Source organism: Micromys minutus (genome assembly GCF_963924665.1).
Source record: "Micromys minutus genome assembly, chromosome: 5".
NCBI lineage: Eukaryota > Metazoa > Chordata > Mammalia > Rodentia > Muridae > Micromys > Micromys minutus.
Genome location: NC_137974.1, coordinates 79,837,917 through 79,861,518, shown reverse-complemented (window position 1 = coordinate 79,861,518; position 23,602 = coordinate 79,837,917). Strand labels below are relative to the sequence as shown.

General features: G+C 41.5%; 2 protein-coding genes across 7 annotated transcripts in view; one reads left to right on the top strand and one right to left on the bottom strand.

Annotated features, from left to right (window-relative positions):
• REV1 (REV1 DNA directed polymerase) overlaps positions 1 to 10,042 on the top strand; it is a 61,532-nt gene extending 51,490 nt beyond the window's left edge. For all 6 annotated transcript variants that reach the window (XM_080917196.1, XM_080917197.1, XM_080917194.1 and 3 more), the window contains 11 exons: positions 1,754 to 1,974; positions 2,933 to 3,105; positions 4,895 to 4,997; positions 5,745 to 5,910; positions 6,158 to 6,357; positions 6,898 to 7,134; positions 7,563 to 7,683; positions 8,124 to 8,302; positions 8,390 to 8,546; positions 8,740 to 8,842; positions 9,232 to 10,042. In XM_080917196.1, coding sequence (XP_080773322.1) covers positions 1,754 to 1,974; positions 2,933 to 3,105; positions 4,895 to 4,997; positions 5,745 to 5,910; positions 6,158 to 6,357; positions 6,898 to 7,134; positions 7,563 to 7,683; positions 8,124 to 8,302; positions 8,390 to 8,546; positions 8,740 to 8,842; positions 9,232 to 9,343 — 1,772 coding nt within the window. In that variant the 3' untranslated portion in view covers positions 9,344 to 10,042. The remainder of the gene's footprint in view (positions 1 to 1,753; positions 1,975 to 2,932; positions 3,106 to 4,894; positions 4,998 to 5,744; positions 5,911 to 6,157; positions 6,358 to 6,897; positions 7,135 to 7,562; positions 7,684 to 8,123; positions 8,303 to 8,389; positions 8,547 to 8,739; positions 8,843 to 9,231) is intronic.
• A 242-nt stretch (positions 10,043 to 10,284) lies between these two features.
• EIF5B (eukaryotic translation initiation factor 5B) overlaps positions 10,285 to 23,602 on the bottom strand; it is a 44,706-nt gene continuing 31,388 nt past the window's right edge. Inside the window, exons 13-24 of the mRNA XM_080917200.1 lie at positions 23,489 to 23,556; positions 22,329 to 22,470; positions 17,982 to 18,113; positions 17,352 to 17,534; positions 17,085 to 17,246; positions 16,122 to 16,253; positions 13,276 to 13,407; positions 13,113 to 13,189; positions 12,858 to 13,022; positions 11,785 to 11,923; positions 10,995 to 11,156; positions 10,285 to 10,710 (exon numbers count right to left, since the gene is read on the bottom strand). Coding sequence (XP_080773326.1) covers positions 10,603 to 10,710; positions 10,995 to 11,156; positions 11,785 to 11,923; positions 12,858 to 13,022; positions 13,113 to 13,189; positions 13,276 to 13,407; positions 16,122 to 16,253; positions 17,085 to 17,246; positions 17,352 to 17,534; positions 17,982 to 18,113; positions 22,329 to 22,470; positions 23,489 to 23,556 — 1,602 coding nt within the window. The 3' untranslated portion in view covers positions 10,285 to 10,602. The remainder of the gene's footprint in view (positions 10,711 to 10,994; positions 11,157 to 11,784; positions 11,924 to 12,857; positions 13,023 to 13,112; positions 13,190 to 13,275; positions 13,408 to 16,121; positions 16,254 to 17,084; positions 17,247 to 17,351; positions 17,535 to 17,981; positions 18,114 to 22,328; positions 22,471 to 23,488; positions 23,557 to 23,602) is intronic.

The window sequence follows — 23,602 nt, the reverse complement described above, 5'->3', positions numbered from 1 at the left end:
TTCCTGTACTCACAAGCCTTGCGCAAGTGCCTACTAAATTACACAAATATTTCCATCACAATTGACATTTCATTGTGGATGACAAAGACTTATCAAGTGGACTGCCCATGTCTGGCTGTGTGAGTGGTGATCATTGTCCATTTTTAATATGATTCCTCTCTAGGACAGGTGCACATCATATCCCAACTGATGGTTCAGCAGCTTCCATGGCATTTTCCTTAAGGTAGCACACCTCCTCCCCTTCTTAAAATCTTTTCTTCCTTGGTTGGCTGTGATAATTAGACCTTGAGCCCTGTTTCGTTTTTTTGTTTTGTTTTGTTTTTCTCATGCAGATAGCTTTTCCTTATGAACTCTGGTACACTGCGCTGAATTAGTAACCATTCTGGTCTTGGCTTGGAGTTTTATCCTTTCCCCCACAGTCACTGCAGGGCCATTTGGTTCCAGCAAAGTAGCTGTCTGCAGATGATGATTCCATTGCATTAGGTTGATTGTGCTTCCCTTGCATGTGTCAGTGGATGATGCTATTCCAAGGTCCTCTCTCAAGCATTGCATTTCCCACACCATCATACTCACATACACAGTGCAGGTCAGTGCCATTCCTTGTTCACCCTTTGTTCTGACTTGTGCTGTAAACCTCACAAGTAGGAGCCAGCATCCTTTCTACCCCACCAAGATGTACTTCTGTGGTTCTCAGCCTGTAGGCCACCAACCTTTATCCTGAAAAGTTACATCACAAATCATAACAGTAGCAAAGTCACAGTTATGAAGTAGTAATGAAAATAATGTTATGGCTGAGGTCACCACAGCATGAGGAGCTGTATTAAAGGGTCCTAGCATTAGGAAGGGTGAACACCACGGAGAGAGATTCTTTATGGTTTAAACTTGTGGCCTACTTCCAAGGCAAAGATATTTTTAAAGTTTATCAAGTCCTCATCTGTTACTGTCTCCAGGAGGTGTCTTAGCAGAGAAAGGACTAGGGTCCTTCCTGTCACAGGAGACCACTCAGGATAGAAGCAAAAGTTACATGACCACACTGAGAAAAAGATATCAGTAGACTCTGCTCTTTTTTGATAACATACAAACACATGATTTTCACTGCTTGTAACTATTTTATGATGTAAAGTTATTTAAATAAGATTTAGAGTTTACCTGAGTTACTGTCAACTGTTTTCTCAAATGTTTATCTCTTTTTAATATCTATTTATTTTTAGATATGGCGTGGGGCAGGAGAGCTAACCAGTGTCCTGGGTAGCATTGATACTTTGTGTCCATTGTGTGGGAAGCCATGGCAGCTACTGTATTCTGCCCCAGCTGCAGGACAGACCTTCTAGATGCTCATTTAGCTTTTGATTTAAGGAAACAGGGCTCCCTCCCTTGTACACCACCATGTTTACTGAGCAGCTTTGGTTTCATGTCTCTGGTCCCACTGATGTTCTTGTGAGATCAGGCCCATGTCATCGGTGCCTGTTTTGTTTCAAAGTAAATGTAGTGAAGCCATCATGGATGTGTGTAGACATCAGTATCTGAGCACAGTTCCACACTGAACTCTGTATTGTTTGTGCGTGCTCTGCAGGTTCAGATCATAGGAATTCTTCAATAATCTGTTAATTACTGATTTGTGGATAAGATCTTAATCTTGGTATTAGGACATTATATTTTGCATAAAATTTAAGTTACTGTTTTGTGCATATGTAAATGAATGATCAAAATTTTAATAGTTTGTAAGTAACTATGTATGTATTCCTTTTCCTAGGAGTTGGACGTTCAATGGAATCTAAGCTAGCATCTTTGGGAATTAAGACTTGTGGAGATTTGCAATGTTTGACCATGGCAAAACTCCAGAAAGAGTTTGGCCCCAAGACAGGGCAGATGTTGTATAGGTTCTGCCGAGGTTTGGACGATAGACCTGTTAGAACAGAGAAGGAACGAAAATCTGTTTCGGCGGAGATTAACTACGGAATAAGGTTCACCCAGGTAATGTGCCTTTACATGATCCTGTTTCTACCCTCGAAAGCTCTTGGTGACTAAAGTAAACATAGAGACTCTTGGTTTTCTCAGAGCCTTGGCAACTTGTAAGGTTGTAAGGTAGATCCTTAATTAAAAATCCATGTCTTAAGGAAAGATACAAATACTCTTCTTTTGTGGTCAAAAGTGATTTGAATTACAATTATTCCCATTACCAATGAAGAGAAAAAGGCCAGACAAGTATTTTAAACTTATTTTAAACTATAGTTAAAAATGGGTCTCCTTTATTCCATTTTTATACCTCAGTGGTTCTCACCCTTCCTAATGCAATGCTGCGATCCTTTAATATTTTTTATGTTGTTACTTCCAACCACAAAATTATTTTAATTGCTACTTCATAACTGTAATTTTGCTATTGTTAAGAATAGTAATATGAATATCTGTGGTTTTTAGATGGTCTTACGCGACCCTGTGAAAGGGCCATTTGATTCCTAAAGGGGTCATGACCCACAGGTTGAGAAACACTGCCTCTGCTGTAGTGGTAGTAAAAATGGACTAGTGTTTGTTCTCAAGAATGCATATTTGGATTTGGGTACCTTTCTGGAACTTAGTTCTATAAACACTGCACATCCTGAGGATTTGAGATCTGACAAGAGTGCTTGCTCTTTGTCACCTCATGTAGGGATCTAATAGAGTGTTGGAATTCACATTTTATCAGGGACTCTAAGATTTGCAACAGGTCGGTGACAGCATAAAAAAGTCAGAAAGGAAAATGCCTTACAGAGTCCTCAGTAACTGAGAACATGACTACTTAACACACAGCTCAAGGTGTATGCAGTGTTTCTTTTAAATAAGTGCTTATGATAGGGAGTAAGATGTGCTCAATATTCAGAGCTAAGGCACTTGACAAGAGCGGTTAGGTTAAGAAGGAAAACAGAGCGCTTTCATCTTTGTCTTCTTTGTGTAGCCCAAAGAAGCAGAAGCTTTCCTTCTGAGTCTGTCGGAAGAAATTCAGAGACGACTTGAAGCTGCTGGCATGAAGGGCAAACGCCTGACTCTGAAAATCATGGTACGGAAGCCAGGGGCCCCTGTAGAAACGGCAAAATTTGGAGGCCATGGAATTTGTGATAACATTGCCAGGTAAACCTTTTCTTTAAAGAAAGAATGTTGGTAGTTATTGTGGTAAAAATGAAAAATGGATCTGCAGCTACTGGTTCTTGGTTCCTTCCCGGAGCTATGGGCCACATAGCCAGCACCACTTCTCTGCCAGCCAGGAACTTTGCTCACATGTCCCACAGCCTGGTAAAATGATAACTCAATAATTTATCAATCAGATTTACATGTTAAATTCTCAATCCACTATCCATCTATACAATCAGCTTGCACCCAGTTGACAAAGATATAAACTGCCCACCTAGATAAGACAAATTGACCTATAGAAACCCTTGAAAATATTCTAATCTACCTATCGCCAATTAAGATCACCTGGCTCTAAATCCTCTTGACTTTCCTCAATTCCTTTCCTCCTCTCTGCTTCCCTTTCTTCTCATCCAGTGATAGGCTGGACCCGCCTTGTTACATAATGACATACTTTCTGTGCAGTTTATTATAAGTCACAGAATAAAATCAGTAGTAGTAGTTTCAGTTAAAACTTAACCAATTCTGGTGGTAAATACTCTGTAGAGGCAGGCCACTGCCCATGGTTCCTTGACTTAGATTTAATACCTACTACAAAATACTGAAGGTCAATGGATATTTTTTAAAGAACAGATCTATTTAGTTCACAGTTCTGGTGATACAAGAGGCTGGTACCCTCCTACTGTCTGCCAGCCAGTGGCATCCCAGTGTTAGGAACAGATAACAGACACAAGGTGTGAGACACAAGAAGCTAAACAGCTCTTACCAGCCAGGCTTGCTCCTCCCTTCTCTAACCAGGTGCCCATGACAGCAGTATCGATTACTTCCTAGAGCAGTGCCCTAGTCACTTCCTCTCCCTGTCTCTTTAGGTCCAGACCACTGACATACCATGACACTAAGTAGACCATATCTAAGTCACTGACAGGTGGCATCTGGAGGCTTCCTCGGTGTCTCTAAGCTGTTAACTTGAGAATGTAGACAGGAAAGGGGTGGCACATTAGCAAGATGAGGAGACTGTGTGGTTTGTGAAAGACAGGTTTCCAGACTTTCCTGTTGCAGGCTTTCCTAAGGAAATCATTAGAACAATCAGAATCATATCTGAAAGGTGTGGGAAACTTTTGTTTAAAAGCATGATGTTTGATGGGCACAACACTTGATGTTTGTGACCAACCTGAACCCACTTTTGAAAGTGCATCTTCTGTTCAGCAACGTAAAGTCTGACAAGCTAGTGTTAAGATTTTTACTATGTCTGTAAGGGTTATAATGTGTGTTTTCAGTAAAGATTAGCTCATGTCAAACATGTATTTTGTTCTTTTGTGACCTTATAAAGTCTCTAATACAAAAACTTAGTGTTTCATTGAAAGCTTTATTTTATGTGGAAATTAAATGCAACAATAATGGACATTTCTGTATGAAGCTGGTTCTTCAGCTTAGTTTTGTGGGGTAAATGGGAGGGAGGCAAGAACCAGGTCCAGTTTTGAGTGTGTTTCTGGGAAGACCTGGCTTTCTATCCTGCAGTCTGTTTTAATTGCAACAGTGTAGTTTTTTTCCCCATGCATTAACTAAAAGTTTTCTCGCCTAAGCTTGTCAACTTTTGGTTTGGTTTGGGTCTTCATGGCTTGTTTAAAGTATCAGTGTTGTGTATAATGGTTTCTAAGCTTGTGAATGTTGTTCTGGCTTACTGTATGGTCGGTTATGAATAATAACTCCATGCAATGTTTGCATGATCTTTTAATGAATATATATGGAATGCACATTTGTTTGCTTAAGACTGTAATTTTAATACTTACAGGACTGTAACTCTGGACCAGGCAACAGACAGTGCAAACATAATTGGAAAAGCTACTCTAAGCATGTTCCATATGATGAAACTAAATATATCGGACATGAGAGGGGTGAGTGCCACAGTGTTCCTCTCTATAGCCTGACGACTGGGCTTCCTCTGATCTCAGTCCTGATGTGGTCCGGGCATATTGTGTGCAATATTTTAGCTTCTTCTATGCAGTCCAAGGAAGAAAATAGGACTTCCCGTCAAACATTATCATCTTCTTTAGTTTTGACAGATTAGCTTTGTTATTGTGAAGAACTTGTAATATTTTTCTGTCCTTCCTATTCCCAGTACTAGACAAGCACCCTTATCCCTGAGCTATTGCCCTAGCTCTGTAACAGTGCTACTGTAGGGAGAGGTTGAAGCCCATACCTTGATCATGCTAAGTAAATACATGGACCACTGCTCTGCCCAGCCTGCCAGCTTTAGAGACAAGTCCTACTTAAGCCTCAGTGGGGCTGGTGAGATACTTCAGTAGCTACAGGCATTTTGCCACCACACCCAGGTTGTTGTGGGCCCTCCATGCTTGCACTGTACCAGCCTCTCCCTTTAAATGTCATAAACCCTATAAAGCCAACCAGAAGGCCTATGGAATACTGAAATCCACTTGTTTGGTTAGAATATGACTTACTCACCCTGTTTGGGTAGTATCAAATACTCTGTATCACTGAGCCACAGGTTTTTGGTGTTTCAGTCACTCCTTTAATCTAGAATTGGGATCTCAATGGTAGTACCAACAGATTAACTGAGATTTGTCTAGATGAATCTTATTCTTCACTTTTGTTTAGACGTATTCTCTTTATTTTGACTCTAGGTTGGCATTCAAGTCAATCAGTTGGTTCCTGCTAATTCACATCCTTCTACATGTTCAAGTCGTCCGTCAGCTCAGTCAGGCCTCTTCTCTGGCTGGCCACATTCTGTCCGTGATCTCTTCCAACTTCAGAAAGCTAAGAAACCCACGGAAGAGGAACACAAGGAAGGTGAGTGGCCATCAGTGTGTGGCTGCTTTCTGCTCCACTAAGTTCTCCGGGAGTCTGAAGTTTCACTGTAAATCTGCATGGGTCTGTGCTCTTTTGATTTTGTTTTAAAAGTAAATTTACATTCTAAATTATAAATCTAAAATTATTTGCAAGGAAGAAAATTTAGTGATTAAGGGGGCGGGGGACTTTGTTTTACCCCTTTCTGATGAGCTAAAGAGGCTTTGATTTCTGTTTTCTACAACTGTAGTACTGGCTGCTGTAGATCTGGAAATGTCCTCCACCTCTCGAGCTTGTGGTTTATTGCCACCTGTCTCTGCACATCTGGCAGCTAGTGTCAGTTCTGACGCTAACAGAGGGGAGTGTTCCAGGAAATGGAACGGGCTGCATTCTCCTGTGAGTGGACAGTCAAGGCTGAACCTCAGCATAGAGGTCCCATCACCATCCCAGGTATGGCTGTTGGTCATTCAGTCAGTTTTGCACTAAGAATGTAAATAGTATTCTTCCTTTGTAGGTAAGCATTCAAAGTCATCTCCTGTTCTCCATTAAGCTCCTCCCATTTCTGCAGGTTCCCTAGTTTGCTAGTCTGCTTTGTGCTTTGTCAGGTGTATCCCATCTTTTTTTTTTTTACCTGCGCTTGCATGAGGGTGGGGCTGGAGGAAATGAAAATGCTGACTCCAGCTCTAGGGAAAGGGACAGATCTCTAATGCTTCATAAATACCCTTTTATCTTAATGCTTAAGTATAGGATGATTATATTTAGGGGAAAAGTCTCCCATCTGAAAAGTTAATTTTTATGTTCCCTTTCCACGGGCAGGTTTTTACTGCAAGGCAAAGCATGTGGACTCCTTGTCTGCACTCCTCTTCCGACTGTCCCCTTAAAGATAGCTGGGGTATGGGCTAGCGTTTTGAAGGCTGGTGGTCTGAACCTTTTCTGTTCCTCACTCAAACCTGCATTTCTAAGCATCCGTTCACATTTGCTAATTTACAGATTGACCAGTCTGTTTTAGAAGCACTCCCACCTGATCTTCGGGAACAAGTAGAACAAGTTTATGCTGCTCAGCAAGGAGAGCCACGTGTCACCAAGAAGAAAGAACCAGTAAATGGCTGCAGTTCAGGAGTATTGCCACATCCTGTTGGCACAGTTTTGTTACAAATACCAGAGCCTCAAGAACCTAATAATAGTGACACCAGAATCAACGTGATTGCCCTCCCGGCGTTCTCACAAGTATGTTAATGTCAGGGACGTCAGTCATCCTCTCCTCACCTGTCCTCTTCTCTGCACCTAACTCCCGAGGCTTGCTCATCTGCAGACAGTGGCTGGCCACTTGACCTTGTTTATAAATAGGAAGAGATGTGGGAGGCAGGGTGTGGTGTGACAGTAAAGCGCCCAGAACCACTCTTTGTTGACTTTATTGGCCCACACAGATCATGAGACCTCCTTAATAGGGGGGAGACACATAGAAGTGTGTATGTGGTTTTGGGTTCTCATTTTGTAACTTGAGTTTTCATCAGTTAGCATAGGAATTGGCTTGCTCATTTCCAGTCTCTTGGGGGGTTTTGTCCTTAGCTTTGTCCTAAGGACCCATTAAAGTGATTTGTAAACAGTCTAGCAATCACCCAGAATCATCTTAGGTATGACTTTTCTTCTATTAGGTGGACCCTGATGTCTTTGCTGCCCTTCCTGCTGAACTTCAAAAGGAGCTGAAAGCAGCCTATGATCAAAGACAAAGGCAAGGAGAGGACACTACTCATCAGCAGCCAGCCAGTACATGTGGTAAGACAGGAGAGCTGACATGTCCCAAAGGGGACTAGAGCGATGACATCGCTGTGTGTGTTCTGACTCTTCATTCTACCTAGAGTGATCAACGCAAACCAGTAACAAGTGTTGTAAAGCCACTGCTGGTCTCTCACAGTATTTTGGATATGAATTAAGCTATTTGTCCTTTGAGATTGCTATCTGAAAGAATGTGGGCTCAAAACATGAAATCTCAAAACTTCTAGACATGAGTACCTGATCACACATGTGTAATTGGTAATCTTTAGGACCATTCCATCACACGTAAGCAACATGAGCAAGGTCAGAGTACTAAGTCATACAGCTGAGCTGGGAGGACTTTATACCTAAAATACTACTGTATTCCTGGCCTCCTTCCTGCTCTTGTAGGACAACAAATCCACGGTTTAATTTTGAGAATCTCACACCTCTTCTTTTAGTGCCAAAGAATCCTTTACTTCAGCTAAAGCCACCAGCAATGAAAGAGAAGAAAAACAAGAGGAAGAATCCCGTTGTTTCCCCCAAGAAGATTCAGACTCTGCCAGGGGCCTATGGGAGCCCCCAGAAGTTAATGGATGGTTTTCTACAACATGAAGGAATGACTTTGGAGAGACCCCTGGTAACTGGAACAAAATGAAGACCGACTGTTATTTGATTTTAATGTACTTGACACTGTCTGAATACAGCATTCTTGTTCACTTAACAGGAAGAAATCTCCGCTTCCACCTCTGGTGCACAGAACCTATCTAGTTTGCAGCCTGACCAGAGCAGCTGTTTTAGATCAGCAGCACCCAATCTAGCTGGAGCTGTGGAATTCAGTGATGTGAAGACTTTGCTCAAAGAATGGATAACTACTATCTCAGGTTTGTGTGGTAGTCCTGCGATTCAAGACGCGAACTGAGCATATCGGATTTAACAGTGTTAGGACACGTGGGCTATCTTCTCACCAGCCATCTAAGTCCTAACACAAGTGCTTTAATAGCTATCAGTCAGGGGATCTTTCTCCAGAAAGACACTGGGACTGGGGTCCTCACTTGAGGTTTTCTTCCTTCCTAGATCCAATGGAAGAAGACATTCTGCAAGTTGTGAAATACTGCACTGACCTTATAGAGGAAAAAGATTTGGAAAAATTGGATCTTGTTATAAAATACATGAAAAGGTAATTTATTAAACATTTTTCTGAAGGGGGGGCATGTCCCAACACTCAATTGAGGGCATATAGTAGAACAGTTTTTTTAAGGTTCCTGGTTTCAAATGTCATATAATGTTGACAGGGTAGTAAGTTAAGAATAACCACTCCCACAGTTATGCCTAATACACAAGTGAACATGAAATGCCTGAGCACCCTAGATAGGTCTTTTATTGTTGAATCTAAAACCAGATTTATTCTCTGTCTGAGCTGGCCTAAACTCAGTGGCTGAAATTATGGGAGCAAGCCACTGTGTCCAGTTCAAAATTTAAATTTAAAAACAAGAATGAAGCTAGGTCTGAAGGACAGCCATAAGTGCGGGAGCTTTCTCTTCAATGGTGCCTCTTCCTCCACTTCAGGTTGATGCAGCAGTCAGTGGAGTCAGTATGGAACATGGCGTTTGACTTTATTCTTGACAATGTTCAGGTGGTTTTACAGCAGACTTATGGAAGCACACTGAAAGTGACCTGACTGTTGGAGAGCCTGGCGCTCTCTGACAGCTTGTGCCCGCAGTGCTTGTGAGGTATTTGCAAAGTGCATGACAGTGACGCTCTGAGTTTTCATAATTCTACATTTCTTTTTAAGCAAGTGTTTTGTACATTTCTTTTCAAAAAAGTGCCAAATTTGTCAGTATTGCATGTAAATAATTGTGTTAATTCTTTTACTTGTAGCATAGATTCTATTTACAAAATGTTTGTTTATAAAGTTTTATGGATTTTTACAGTGAAGTGTTTACAGTTGTTTAATAAAGAACTGTATGTATATTTTGTACAGGGTTTTTTTTTTTTTTTTCCTTGTGAATCCTTAAAAAAACTCAGCTATGGGAACTAGCAACAGTTTATTCTACTTAAAGGCTAGACCTCTGAGCCAGCCTGCTACAGATTTATGTGCAAACAAAGCTGTGAAACTCTTCTCTAGTGGGTGCTGTGTCATAACACTTTTCATTCATTTGTAGTGGATACTTTGATGATCTGAACTTCAAGTTTTCCTATAGCAGGTTTCTTCAAAAGATGTTGGTGGATCCTCAGGGATAAGTATAGTCATGAGGGGGTGTGAATAAATCTTAGGTCTAATCATGCAGAGGCAGTGCCAATAATTACTACATTTTCTTGAATAGAAAACAATGGAATGTATGAAAAATGCCCCTCTTAGGGCAAATGTTAGCTACACTCACTAGCTAGCATGGAGGCCTAGCAAAGCCTACTGGACTGCAGTGTCCCCTCTTTATTGGCAGTTTGTTACAATGAGCTCTCGTGACTAGTACAAGCAGCAGTTGCAGCCAGCTATCCTTACACCATGGTTGCACACAAAGCAGACAAGTCCCTAAGGGCATGTGGGAGGAGGGGAAGTCACTGTGGAAAGAATACCCATAAACTTCTTACATCAAAAAGTCCCAAGAATCACAAAATCTGTAGAAGCTTGGTTAATCAAATACTGCATGACTGATTTAATCAGTATAAAATTGAAAGATTTAGATTTGTAATAAAAATCCAAATTTGAGGAAGGGCAAACTTTAAAACAGCAGCCAAGTCGTAAAGGAAGGTGGGTGAGTGCAGGCACGCTGGACTGTGGGGCGGGGAACTGACCACTGTCAAACCAGTGTAAGTTGCTTGGTTTCTCATGGAAAACATTTTATACACCTAAGTCCATCAGCGTCCAAATGTCTGTTCCGTTGGTAATATCACAACATAATATTACATTTACTCCAAATTCTGTCCCATGTGGGAAAATTAGATGATTTCAAATACTTTCTTCAGCTCCACAATAAGCTGCCAGTCACTCTTCTGCATTTCGTCTCTGAACCAGTCTTTGAGTGCATCGATGGACTGCCGGCTGATCTGCAATAGTCCAGGCACAAACAGGGTGAGCCAAAGGTACACGGTGCCAATGAAAGAAAGCCAGTGGTCCCAAACGTCACTTAAACAAGAGAAAGGCAGTGCTGTTGCAGCCTGCTTCGGGACGTGGGGTGGGGAGGCACATCTGTAGTGAGCCGTGGTGCTGGAGTCCCTGACACTCTATCAGATGTGCAAACTGTGTTCCCCAATCCATACTTCAGTTCTCATGAGCTACTGCAACATGCAACCAGATTTTTGAAAATACAGTACTTTTGCTAAATACTTACCTTGCTGACAAGAATGTCTGTAGCTTCGAAATGTCTCCCAAACATTTTGGGAGATTCCCCAGGGATAGGTTCTATTTTGACACAGACCTCTTGTCCTTTTTTTGCAACATCCACCTGCTTGTGGTTTATTTCAATGCTTGTTACTATCCCAATGTCAACAAACTGTAAGAGAAAAGATCAAGGTCAGAGACTCATGTTTCCCATAGGCCTTGAAGTTCTCCACACCACCCATCTACCTTGTGCCTCTGAGACCTAGTGTGTTGTTCTGTGGTCCTGCTGTACACTCATGCTGCGATAGGACACACACGCCATACAAATAAGCCAGAAAGATCTGATTTACAGAGCCAACTGCTCACAGTGACACCATAAAATACTTAGCAGGTTCTTCATGCCACCTAGATGAGCCTAGAAAAATGAAGTAGGTAGCAATAGTAGCCATTGGCCTGTGAGAACTGGAGTGGAAGAACACAAGTTCGTTGCCATTTCCAAAGTAAATCTAGTGGAGTCAGTGTCACTGAGAAATGTTTTGGCGACCTGCATAGTGTTGGAGGCCCCTTAAAGGTTCAGTAAGTCTGTCTCTAGAGGAGGGAACAGACAAATCCAAATGAGTAATGTCCCTAACACATTTGAGCTGGACCCTTCACATCTCCACCGAGATATGATCTAATTTGCCCAGGAGACATGAGGACTACAGACAGACATTACTGAAGTGATGCCATCTAGGGGAGAGACAGCATCAAGAAAGAGTCAGTCACAGTAAGGTTGAACACTGCTTTCCATAAGAACTTACATTTTTGCTTGGTACACACATAGGTGTTCCTTGTTTCACTTGACCAGCCTCCACAGTGACCCCTATTACGATTGGATCTCGAGAATTGAAAATGTACTGAGGGAGGATTTTCATCTTGCAGGGAAATACTGCTATGTTCCTGAAAGTAAAAAGAAAGCAAACCCTCAAGCTCACACATTCAAACAGAGAGCAAATGTAGGTGGGTGGCAAGTTTGTTGGATGGATGCACCCAGTTTAAAACTTTGTCAAGGAACATTTTTTGCTCAAAATGTGATGATGCCTTGCACCCAAAGGTAGCATATTTTGCTAACCATGTCCTGGCATGCATGTATCTATCATTCTTCAATCCTAATGTTTTCCAAAAAAGCTACCACAAGGTTCCTGTCCTTGTCATTCACGTGCTGGAAGCACATTAGGACAGTTTGGGTCCTGTCCTGAGCTACTACTGTCCCCCAGAAAAGGTAACATCAAGACAGCTGCCACTGACTTACTAACCACCCAGGTTAAGAGCTCTGTTACTTCTCCAACTTTATAACTGCCATGTTCTCTGAAGTATACTCTACCAGTCTGGCTTGGCTACCATGAGTACCATGTTGCATGCACATCACACAGTCTACTTCAGACCTCTTCCCAATCTTGGGCCCAGAGGAGATAGAAGAGATAGTTTCTCCAGTCACAGCCCATCCTCTACATCTGCTTTAGAGAACTCTACTCACACACTTACTGGTGCCTCAAAGGCCCAGGAGAAAGCAGAGTTAAGTCTTGCTGACTCCTCAGCGTGGACACAACCACCTTGTAAGGTCTACAGGACAGCGGTTTTGTCTCCCTCAGACTCTTCTGGCATGTTTTCTAGTTTACACAAAGGTAACCCAAACCCGCCAAATTCAAAATTGGTGTCTCTTCCTCCCACTGCCCCCTCTTACTGAGCGCATACATACACATAAACATGTACACAGGAATGTTTGTCTCTGACAACATTGCTCCTGGGTCATAACATACCACTTCAGAATACAGCAACTGGGGGCTATACTTCTGTCTGCATTCTTATCAAAGAAATAAAAACACCAACTTACTTAAATTCTTCTTGTTTTTGTTTCTTGTAGTCTTGTCTGTATTTTGTAAAGGCATCAAATAAATGATAAATAATTTCTGCACTAAAGATTCTAACTCCCAAACTATCAGCCATCTCTTGTGCATCCCGTTCGATTCTTACATCAAAGGCCAAGATTACTGCATACCTGAAACATGGGAACAGCAAAGATCACTCAAAGAGAAGTAGTGAGTCACACTGAACAGTCTGAATACAGTCACATGCGAAGAGTACTTACTGGGGATCATGTTCCAACATCACTGAAGCCTTCATAACGTCCTTTTTATGGACTGGGCCAATGTTAATTCCCGCATACTGTAAAAGAGTGTCCAGATTTACCAGCATGCATCAGATAATTGTAACAGCCCATCATGACCACCATATGCTGGGTAGCTACTTACTGGCACCTCTGATGTTTTCAGAAATTCAAGAAGAGCTTCCAAAGAGCCCAGTGTAGACGCCTGGACATAAACTCCTTTTTCTTCTAATTTGATAGCATTTAGTGTCTGCTTTAACTCATGGATCAATTCATCCTTGAAAAGATATCAAATGTGACAAAGTACACCTTTATCTTCACCCTAATAACTTTCACCCACCTGAAAGCTTGGAGTTAGGGCATGGCAGTCTGTTCTAGAAGAGAGACTGGCATAGCCTACCCTATCCTAACCCATTTCATCTCCCTGCCTTAAGCTAATAGAAAATATGTTAAACCTCTACAGCACTTAGTAAAAAAAGTAGATGACTAGGAAGAATGTCATCCTCAAATGTGAAATCACCTCACTAAAGACAAATCTACTCCAAACTGCAGCTTGGTCCATTCTACCTTAGCCCCGAGGCAGTGTATTCTCTAATAACACAACCCGATTCTGCCTAAATGCTGAAGGTGGCTTACAGGCCTGTAGGCCTGGCAGCAAGCAACAGTTCTATTTTCTCTTTGGCAAGCAAATAAGCTATGACTAGAGCCTCCTTTTCATAGGTTATGAGCCGCCTGATCTTCCCCATTAGGCAAACAGGCTTTAATATGACTAATGGTACCAAATTAACATTCCCTTTAAGTGCTTTGTATTAAGGGACCGGAGATGAAAACAGCCATTGGCATAGCCCTAGCACATAGAGGTTAGAGCAAGAAAATCAAGTTCAAGACCAGCTTGGATAATGCTATGAGTCTAAGGCCAGGCTGAGCTACACAGAAGACTTACATTGCAAAACTGAAACAAACACCAAACACAAGTGTATGCCTGTGTGTGGATGAGTGTGCACAAGTGCTGATGCCCTTAGAGGTCAGAGGCAGTAGGATCCCCCACAGCTACGAGATGCCCGTGGGTACTTGAGTCCAGTGTGCTCCTGACTGCTGAGCCATCGCTCGAGACCCTTCTCTAACTTCTCTCCGTTTTTGAAATGTGGTTTTACGAAGCCCCGGACTACCTTGAACTACCAGTGCAGCCAACGACAAGCACAAGCTTCTGCTCTCTCTCCACCTGCCAGGTACTGGATCATTCATGCACTGTTCTACTTGGTTTAATGCAGTGCTGAGATCCAACCCAAGGCTTCATGTGTGCAAGGATACCAACATGTGCTCCCCAGTCACTGACCTGGTTTGGTTTTTTGTTGTTTGTTTTTAAACTAGAAAAATGAACATTTAAAATCAGGCACATGAATTTGCACAACTTCATGATAATACAAACAAACAATTTGAAAGAAGCTACTTTCCTGTAAAGGGCAGTAGATGGCCTTTACAAGGCACCTACTTCAGTGAGCATCCTAACACTCAACAGGCATTGGTAAGAACAGCAGGACACAGGTGAGAAGACATTGGGAAATGGGAATGGATTTAATTAGGAACGGAAGGAGGGCAGAACAGCATTAGGCCTGCATGTATTTATTTATGTGCATCACATGTATGTCTGGCGCTCATGGAGGTAAAAAGAGAGGAGTGAGATCCCTGGAACTAGAGTTGGAGATGGTTGTGAGTCACCATATAGGTACTGGAAATCAAACCTGGATCTGTCAGAGTATCCCTCCTACACTGTAGGCCATCTTTAGTGGCACAATCAGGTCATGCCCATGATACCAACAGTATGACTAATAAAGGACCCCCCCACACACATACACACAATTATGCCACATGAGCTGACAACACTCACAGAGTCAGAAAAAGTCCCAGGCATGAGAAACCTCTGTTTAAGATGGTTATAAGAGACTCCCTAAGCACTTGAGGATATTGCTTTTGTTTCTGACTGTCTGCCATAGGTTGAGGGTGAGTCCTTATTGCTGAAGGCATCACAGTTAATACAGGGGACTTGGGAAAGCTGAGCTGGATCAACCCCAAAACCTTCCTGAGGTCTAACTGCCGGAGTACAAGAAGGTGGTATGAATGCTGCCAAGGGCTGAAAGCAGCCAACAGTGCTGTCTATGATGTCATAGACAGCCATGATGTATGAACTACAACAATGACCAGCATAAGATACCCCTAAAAGTTTGTAGTCATGACTGACATCCATTTGGTGGTGGTAAACTTAAGTGGACTTAAGGCCCACTCAACAGTAGAGAGATCATGCCTGGTACTAGAAACCTAGCCAAGTACTGAGAGGATCTCACAGTAGACAAGTATAATCCCTAACTGCATTCTTATGTTCGCAGTGTACTTCACATCAAAAAAGTTTCTCTTTATAGCCAATGGGCCATTAGAAAAGCACAGTTAGTTATATCCAAGATCAATGGATCATGGGAGCCCAGCCTCAATGGATACATCTACAGCATAGCCACTGCCTGCACCCAAGCTCAGGGAACATCATGGAACAGGGTGGAGAGATGGTAACAGCCAGAACAGGAAGTCTGCTGTGAGACTGTGCCTCCTACAAATGACAGAAGTTACACCCATGATACCTCAACAGTACAGCTACCTAAATAGGACCTGAACGATCCCAATATAATACTTGATTTTGAGGAAGGGGCAATCTCAAGGGTCCTACCCATAGACAATCAACTGCAGACAACTACCAACTGCTAAGAAAGGGAATCAAGACTCTTCGTGGACAAATTGGGCAGCCCTGAGATTATATATACAAGCAACCTAAATGCATTCGGGAGGTCCTATTTATATAGTTATGCATGCATATGCATGTGTGTGCATGTGCATGTTTGTTAAAAAAAAAAAAAAAGGCTAAAGCAAGAAGATGAAGCTAGTCTGGGCTACTGGGAGGGAAACTGGCTTGTCCAATGTTGGAAGAAAAATTAATGAACTTACTTTGAGAACAGGGATTTCATCATCCTTGTAGGCCACTAAGAGAGGTAAACCAGCCAGCGTTTTTTCAAGGTCTTTCCCAAGAATCTTCACTCCCTGAGCTGCTTCCACTTCCTTATGTTTTTCATATTGGTTCTAGAGAAAAAATATTTTCCATTGAATTTATCTCAACAGTGGCATCACTGATGTATCTTGTGACGATATAAAGAGTTCTCAAACTGCAAAAAACAATACCTACAACACACTGCTTCCCAAAAGAACACTAGAAAGGTAAGTCAAAACAGAAGATACTGCAACACATAAAATGTAAAAACAAACTATTCAGAACTACAAAATTTGTGGGAAAAAAAAAAGGGACAACAAAAGGAGGAAATAAATGGGTAATAAACACAAAGCTATGCTGACAGGTGAATGAGCCAACTGCAGTCAACTACGCTGCCAGGACGGGAGGTCCTGAAAGGGATGGTGGCACAGAACAGGTATAAATGTGAGACTAAAAGATGCAATACAGACTAAGGTGTTTAACTCCTGTTGGAGCAAGAGTGAGATGTGTCCTGCACATACTGGGAAAACAGGTCCAAGTTAGCAGAAGGTGCAGAAAGAACACCACAGCAGCGTTCACTCTCCATGCCCTCAAAATGGACAGCACAACAAAGTCACACAGTGGACTACAAATCTCAAGTTTTGCAGGAGGGCCAGGTTCAAGGGCAGCACAAGGTCCGCTCTGCCTTCACAGAAGACTCAGTTAGTCATCACTACCTGAGCAGCACCCAGGCTGCCTGTCTATCCTTAGAAGACCTAGTAACCCGAAAGGCAGACACTGCTACCCATGTCTTTGTGCAGTAACAGGCACAGGGTCGGATGTGTGCTGTGTGTTAAGCCAAGCAGGCCTCAGAAAGACAGACTGGCATCTGCAGACAAAAGCGTTGTAAAGCCCCCATGTCCACGCCCACTATCTTGGCTTACCTTTACTCGTAATTCCTTCATAGGAGGAGGTAAAAGGAGGCCTCGAATCTGAGTGACAATGGGCCCTTCAACCCCAGGGACAATGATTGTGTCCCCTTCCTTCAAACGTCCATTGATTAATATGACATCAATTGTGGTGCCCATTCCTGGGAGAGCTTTAACCTGTTTTCAAGCAGAAACAAGACGTTATGATGGCTTATCATTAAACACAGAAGCAGCGCATGCCCACTACTAAGGTGCACAATAGGAAGAAAGCCTAATGATTACCTCCATGACTTGTGCTCTCAGCTCTTCACAGTGTGCAAGCCTCTTGCTCAACATAGTTTGAGTTAACTCTACAAGAAGGTAGATGAGACTTCCCATTCCATCACCAGTATGTGCAGAGGTAGGTACCAAGGACACAAAAGTGCGGGGATCTTTATTTTCATAAAACAAAGCAGCATTCAAACCCTAGAAGCAAGAGCAGCACAGAGCAGTGTTAACAGAAGCCAGATGCCTAGCCATTTTTAAACTCCACAAATGAATCCAGAGAACAGACGACCCTCTGGTCAGTAGGTAAGTGCTTATCCAAACACACCAGTCCTTATCTTTCATGCCCAGCTCTCAAACAAAAACCCCTGAATGAATGCACTCCAGAAATAAATGTATAGAAGTTTGGAGAAAAAGGAAAAAACAGTTTCTAAGTCAGTGCAGTTTGAGAATGAGAGAGAGCAGTCAAACACCAGTGTCTGGTATTAAGTCTGTGTACCCCCTAGCCAACACACACCAAAAAACAGAAGAATGAGAAAAGTGCCCAGCTGGAGAGGGGACAGATCCATATTAATGACAATGGTGAATTGACTAAATAGATAACAAATAAACATTCCGCTAAGTCCTTCAGAAAGAAATACTCCCTACCTGTTGTGCAAATTCTACAATAATGGCCTTTGCACGTTCCTCAAATTCATCCTTTGTGTTCTTCTTCTGCTTTTTTAAAGTGACAGCCACATCTGAATCAGGACTCTTCTTCCAATCATATAACCTGTCAATCTGGAAAACATTTATCAGAAACATTTAAAAAAATCTACAACATTGAAGGGTATAAGCTCCAGAAATGCCCTAATTTGCTTCTCTGTTTCCCCCCACACACACAGTGTACACATGGTGTAAATAAAGTATTCAACACTGTGCTGTACAAAGGGCCCCTTTTAGAGGCAGTGCAAATGAAGCTCTCAGAGGAAAAACTGCTGAGGTGGCATGCTGCCCATTTTAGCCTCCAGTGAGTTCACGTAAGACCTGTTCTCTGCAAAACAGACGGTCCTAGAATTATCCTGTGAGCACTGACGTGTACGGTTTCCAAAATTCCAAAATGAGTTATTAAATCAGGAGATAGGCAAAGACTATTTACAGCAAGTGCCACAGCCAGAATTATGTAATAACTGTTTCCTTGCTCAATCTAGGAATAATAAGTCCAAGTAGTTATTAATAAGAGATAATTTATCCTCAGTTACCCTTAACCTGTGGGATATTTCAGGTAAAGGAAACACTAACTGCAAACAAATATCAATATACTGAATGCTGTAAATCTATTCGATTATGCATCAATTTATAATATACTAATTTTTTGTTTCTCCACATCTCATCTGTGAGTGTGAAATTAAGGGAGGAAATTCATCACCAAAACGATGACAGTGTGTCACCTGAGTTCAGCCCACACTGACAAGGTAAAGAAGTGTATTTGTCTGTTACTAAGAGAAAGCCCAATGAGAAGGAACAGACCCAAGATGATTGTCAGGTTCTAATTACTGCTTGAAGTCTTTAAAATAATTTCTGAAAATAAAAGCAACATAAGTTCTAATGTTGACAGAAAGGCAAAAAGAAAAAGGCCTAATGCTTGTAGAATTGAAGGAAAATCATGAGCTTAAAACCCAATTTTACTGAAAAAAAGTTTAGTGACCTTCAAGGCAGAGCAATGGGCAGCAGCAAAGCAGCATAGGAAAATATGATTGGGGGAGGGGAGAAATTAACTGGTTTATCATGTGACATTAAGTAATAAGTTTAGTAGAGAATATCTGAATAATTACCAATAAAGATAAAGATTGGATGAAGACTGTAAATAAATTCAATAAAATACAAATATAAAAACTAAACTATTACATAATCACACTGATAAAGTTCTAAAAAGAAAGCTCTTAATGCAATCAACATAAAAAAAAAAACCAAATGCAGAGGTACAAGGAAAAGAAGAAAGCAGAAAGCAACTAAAGAAAAAAAAGGAAAACATTTAAGGGAAAAAAGGTAGAATTCTATACCAAGTGAGAATAATCTTGAATATTTTTGAAGTAACATTTTTTTTCATTAAAAAAGAAAGGTAACAGGATTTGTTACTGTTAGATTATCCTTTTTAAAGCATAAAAGATACTTTTAAGGGTGACCTGAACCAAAATGATACTGGAAATATGAGAAGGTTCCAGTGGTAAATGTGGGTATAAAAGTCCAAGATAGAGTCTGCTGTTTTATAGCCTTAGTATTTATTCTTACTGTTCTGTGTGAGAGTGCACGTGAACCCAGTGGGCTGAGGAGTGCAGAGGCTTCTGCAGATCCACTAGAGTTGGAATTACAGGATGTTACGAGCAACAGAGGTGCTAGGAACTCAACTTGGGTCCTATGCAAAAGAACATCCATCTACTGAGCCATCTCTCCAGCTCATATTTTGCTATCTTAAAAATTGCTTTAAACTGAGCATTTAATGTAAAAATAAATTGTGGGTTTATAATAAATAAGGGAAAAAAGGAGCAAAAGCAAAAAGGAAAGGAGGCAGGAACTACTCTAACTCAAAAGTGATGTAGGACACGGTCAAGGTGAACATGCAGACTGTACACCTAATGCAGCCTTGGAGCAAAATACACAGGAAGACCCACTCTAGTGCTGATAGTGAGATGTAAGACAGAAACCACCAAGGGCTATAAAGCAGCGGGAAGTGCAAGAGAAAGGCAAACAAGCTTGTGAAATAACATAATATCAAACATGGCACTGTGCTGTCAGGTAACAGATGCGGACCAGTGAGAGGCTTTAGCTCAAAGTCAAAGTTAAGACAAATACGGTTTGCCAAGAAATCATCTTGAATGTTACAAGGCAGAAGGCAATAAAGGTGCTTCATACACTCCTAAGGAAAGGGAAGTAGCCACACACTGCCACAGAAGATTTGAGGGTAAAGACATAAAAGCAATGTGTCAGGAAGACTCAAATCTTAACTGTCATATACACTTAATTAGACACCTTCAAAATACACCAAGTAAAACTGCTCAAGGAGACTAATGAAGAACCACAGTCCTCTGCACTAGTTTATTACAGTCACAGGCACTGGAAGGAACACAGAAGAGATAGGTGACAGTACAGAACACCAAGCTGAACAAAGTCAGCACAGACTGCCACATGAAAAATCACACAAGGCTGGCCCAGGAGACCACCGAAACAGCTACATATACCGTCCTCTGATTACAAGGCAATTCAAAAGTATCCGGAAAATCCTACCCATCCTCACTTCAAGTAATGAAGAGATAAAGGACAAGATCATTAAAATATTTTTCCCAAAATAAAAATAAAAATGTCTAAGTATTGCTTAAAATGGAAACTGGGCATTGTGGCACTTGTAAGCAGAGTCAGGAGGATCAAAGTCAGCTCAAAGTCGGCCGGGAGCTCCAGAGAGAAGCTATCCTAGCACTGAGCAGTTAACCACACTCCTCTTGGTTGCTGTTGTTTTTAAAGACACCTGCACTTGTATACACAAATACCTGAAGGTGTAAGGAGGGTTTTTTTTTTTTTTTTTTTTAAAAGAAAAGGGATCCCAATGCAACACAAGGTAATCCATTCATAGATACAAATTTACAAATTGATGGCCAGGTATACATAAGAGGCTAAGACAAGAGAATTACAAAGTCAAGTCTAATCTGGACTCCACAGTGAGCTCATATCTCAAAACAAGCAATCCCTAAAATAGAGCCAAAACAATGCTGACCACGTTGTACAGAAAAACATAGACACAATTCTGTTAAAAATGCAAAATGATACACAGTGGAAAACACTTGCTTCTCATAGAACTGAACATCCATCCATCTATCCATCCATCCATCCATCCATCCATCCATCCATCCATCCATCCATATAATGCAACAATTCTTCTATTAACTATTCACTTAATGCAAAGATAAATGCCTATATACAAATACCCATAGCTATGCTGCTATTTAGTAACTGTGAACTACATTCCATACACGCTAGAGAACTTACCCAAGTGTGGTGTCACTGATAACGGGACTTTAGCCTATCACCTCCTATGTTAAAGTGCTACAGCTTTATCTAACACCATGCAGAGGGAGAAAGCTGTAAGAGCAGGACACCTGACAACTGGAAAGAGCACACACTACAGTCCACCAAGCCTAGTACAGAGACAAAGTAAACATACTTTACAGTCAGCATTTGCCAGGATCAGAGGGTCGTCTGGGTCCCAAGGCCTGAGAATGGAAGATGGAGTGCATTCTAGAGCATTGACGGTTTACACAGCTGTGTGGAGCTGACTAAGCTCATCAAGTACAACTATCCTCAAGTATTTTCTTTCATGTTACACTAGATTTCTAGTTTGTTTTTAAAATCAGCATATACTAATTGTATAAAAATGATCACCTTATTTTTATACATGTATGTAATTAACAACTTCACCTTCCCTATTTCCTATGTCTCTCCTCTCCCTGATTCTATTCTTCTTTCTAAATAGTTCCTCCTCCTATTTTTGCCTTTTAAAAATTAAATCAGGAATATATCTATGAGGGGAAAAAAAGTAGCACTTTCATGAATCTGGCTTCCTCACATATGTGGTCTGTTCTGTCCATTTCCCGAGAGTGACACCTTCACTCCTCAGATGACTGGTGGACTGGCTGTCCTCAACACTCACTAACTCAGTCTCGTGTGTGTCGCACAAGCATCCTACCATCCAGTCACACCCCAGTTCACGCTCCATCCTCAGGAATGAATGTTCCATTTTGCACACTTGGCATATTTTCTTTACCACTTCCTAGTCAAACACAGGATAAAGACATGGTGGTCAAAAGCTCACACTGCCTTGCAGGAGGAGCCAAGTTCTGTTCCCAGCAGCTATGTGGGCCACTCACAAACACTATGGGAATCACTGTCTTCCCGACCCCTTGGAGACCAGCATTCACATGTGTACAAATTCACAAGGACACACATTTTCAGATGAGTGCTTACCTTATTAAGTGCAACAATGAAGGGACATTTTTTAGATTTGAGAATGTTGATTGATTCAATGGTCTGGGGCTCTAAACCGTGCATAATATCAACAACTAAAATGGCAATGTCACAAAGAGAGCTTCCTCTGTTTCTCAGGTTACTGTCAGAGAAAATAAAAAAACAGTTTAAGTGGAAATCTTTTCAGTATTTTTCCTAAATTTAAATGTTTAATTTCTTTGTAAAGCCTAAAGAGACAGAAGAAAACAAGTGTAGTCTCTCTGGTTCTGCAGGGATTGACTGGTCATGAGCAACAGATACCAAAACCACAGTGACAGTGTCACATAAAACAGCACAGCATTTGTAATACAGACCTGCAGTCCTCTCTCACACGCACAATACAGGCCTGCAGTACACACACACACACACACACACACACACACACACACACACACAGCCTCACCTCTAAGACAGACACACAGGACCGCCAGCTCTGACCCAAAAATACTAATCCAAACCCTTCTAAGAACAGATGTGATGCTTGAGTCTCAGACTTTAGGATGTTTAACTGGAAAAGCACATGGAAAGGTAAAACATGTCTACTGTCAGGCACAGCAGGAAAAGGGACTCAGCTCAATCACCTGGGCAGTTTGAGTGTTGTGTGAACACGTGTCACACACGCTGTTGAGGGTGTAGCTGGCATGAACTGACCTTCCTCAGCGACCCAGGACCTCATGTGTACTCTGGACATGCGGGGCATGCAGAAGAGCAAGCAGCTCTGTACTAAGGATTCCCATTATCCCTTAACATGTCCAACACTCACCTAAAGATTCGAAAACTTAGCCTTCAGGGCTAAGATAATGCCATAAGTTCCTCTAATAGGGGTGTGTGTAAGAAGGTAGTGAAGTGAAAAGAATATTCCCTTTATAACAGTTTGCAGAAATTAGAACAGGAATTCATGAAGAAGTTCTTTATTACAGAGAAATGATGTTCTTTCCGATTATAAAGCATGTCTTCTATAGAAACCAAGAAAGTACATAAAACATTCTAAAACCAATGATGATCAAAAGACAAATATGATATTGCAGATACCAAGAAACTATTCAAAGTTAATGACTAAACCACAATGTTTTGGCTCACTGAGTTAAGTAGTGTCTTTTATGACAAATGTTCAGTCTTACCTGAAAGACTCATGCCCAGGAGTATCAATAATCAGCATCCCTGGAATCCGGACATTCTCTCTGTCAAACTAGAGATAGTGGAGAAAGACTGGAATTTAAGGACAGTCAGAACAA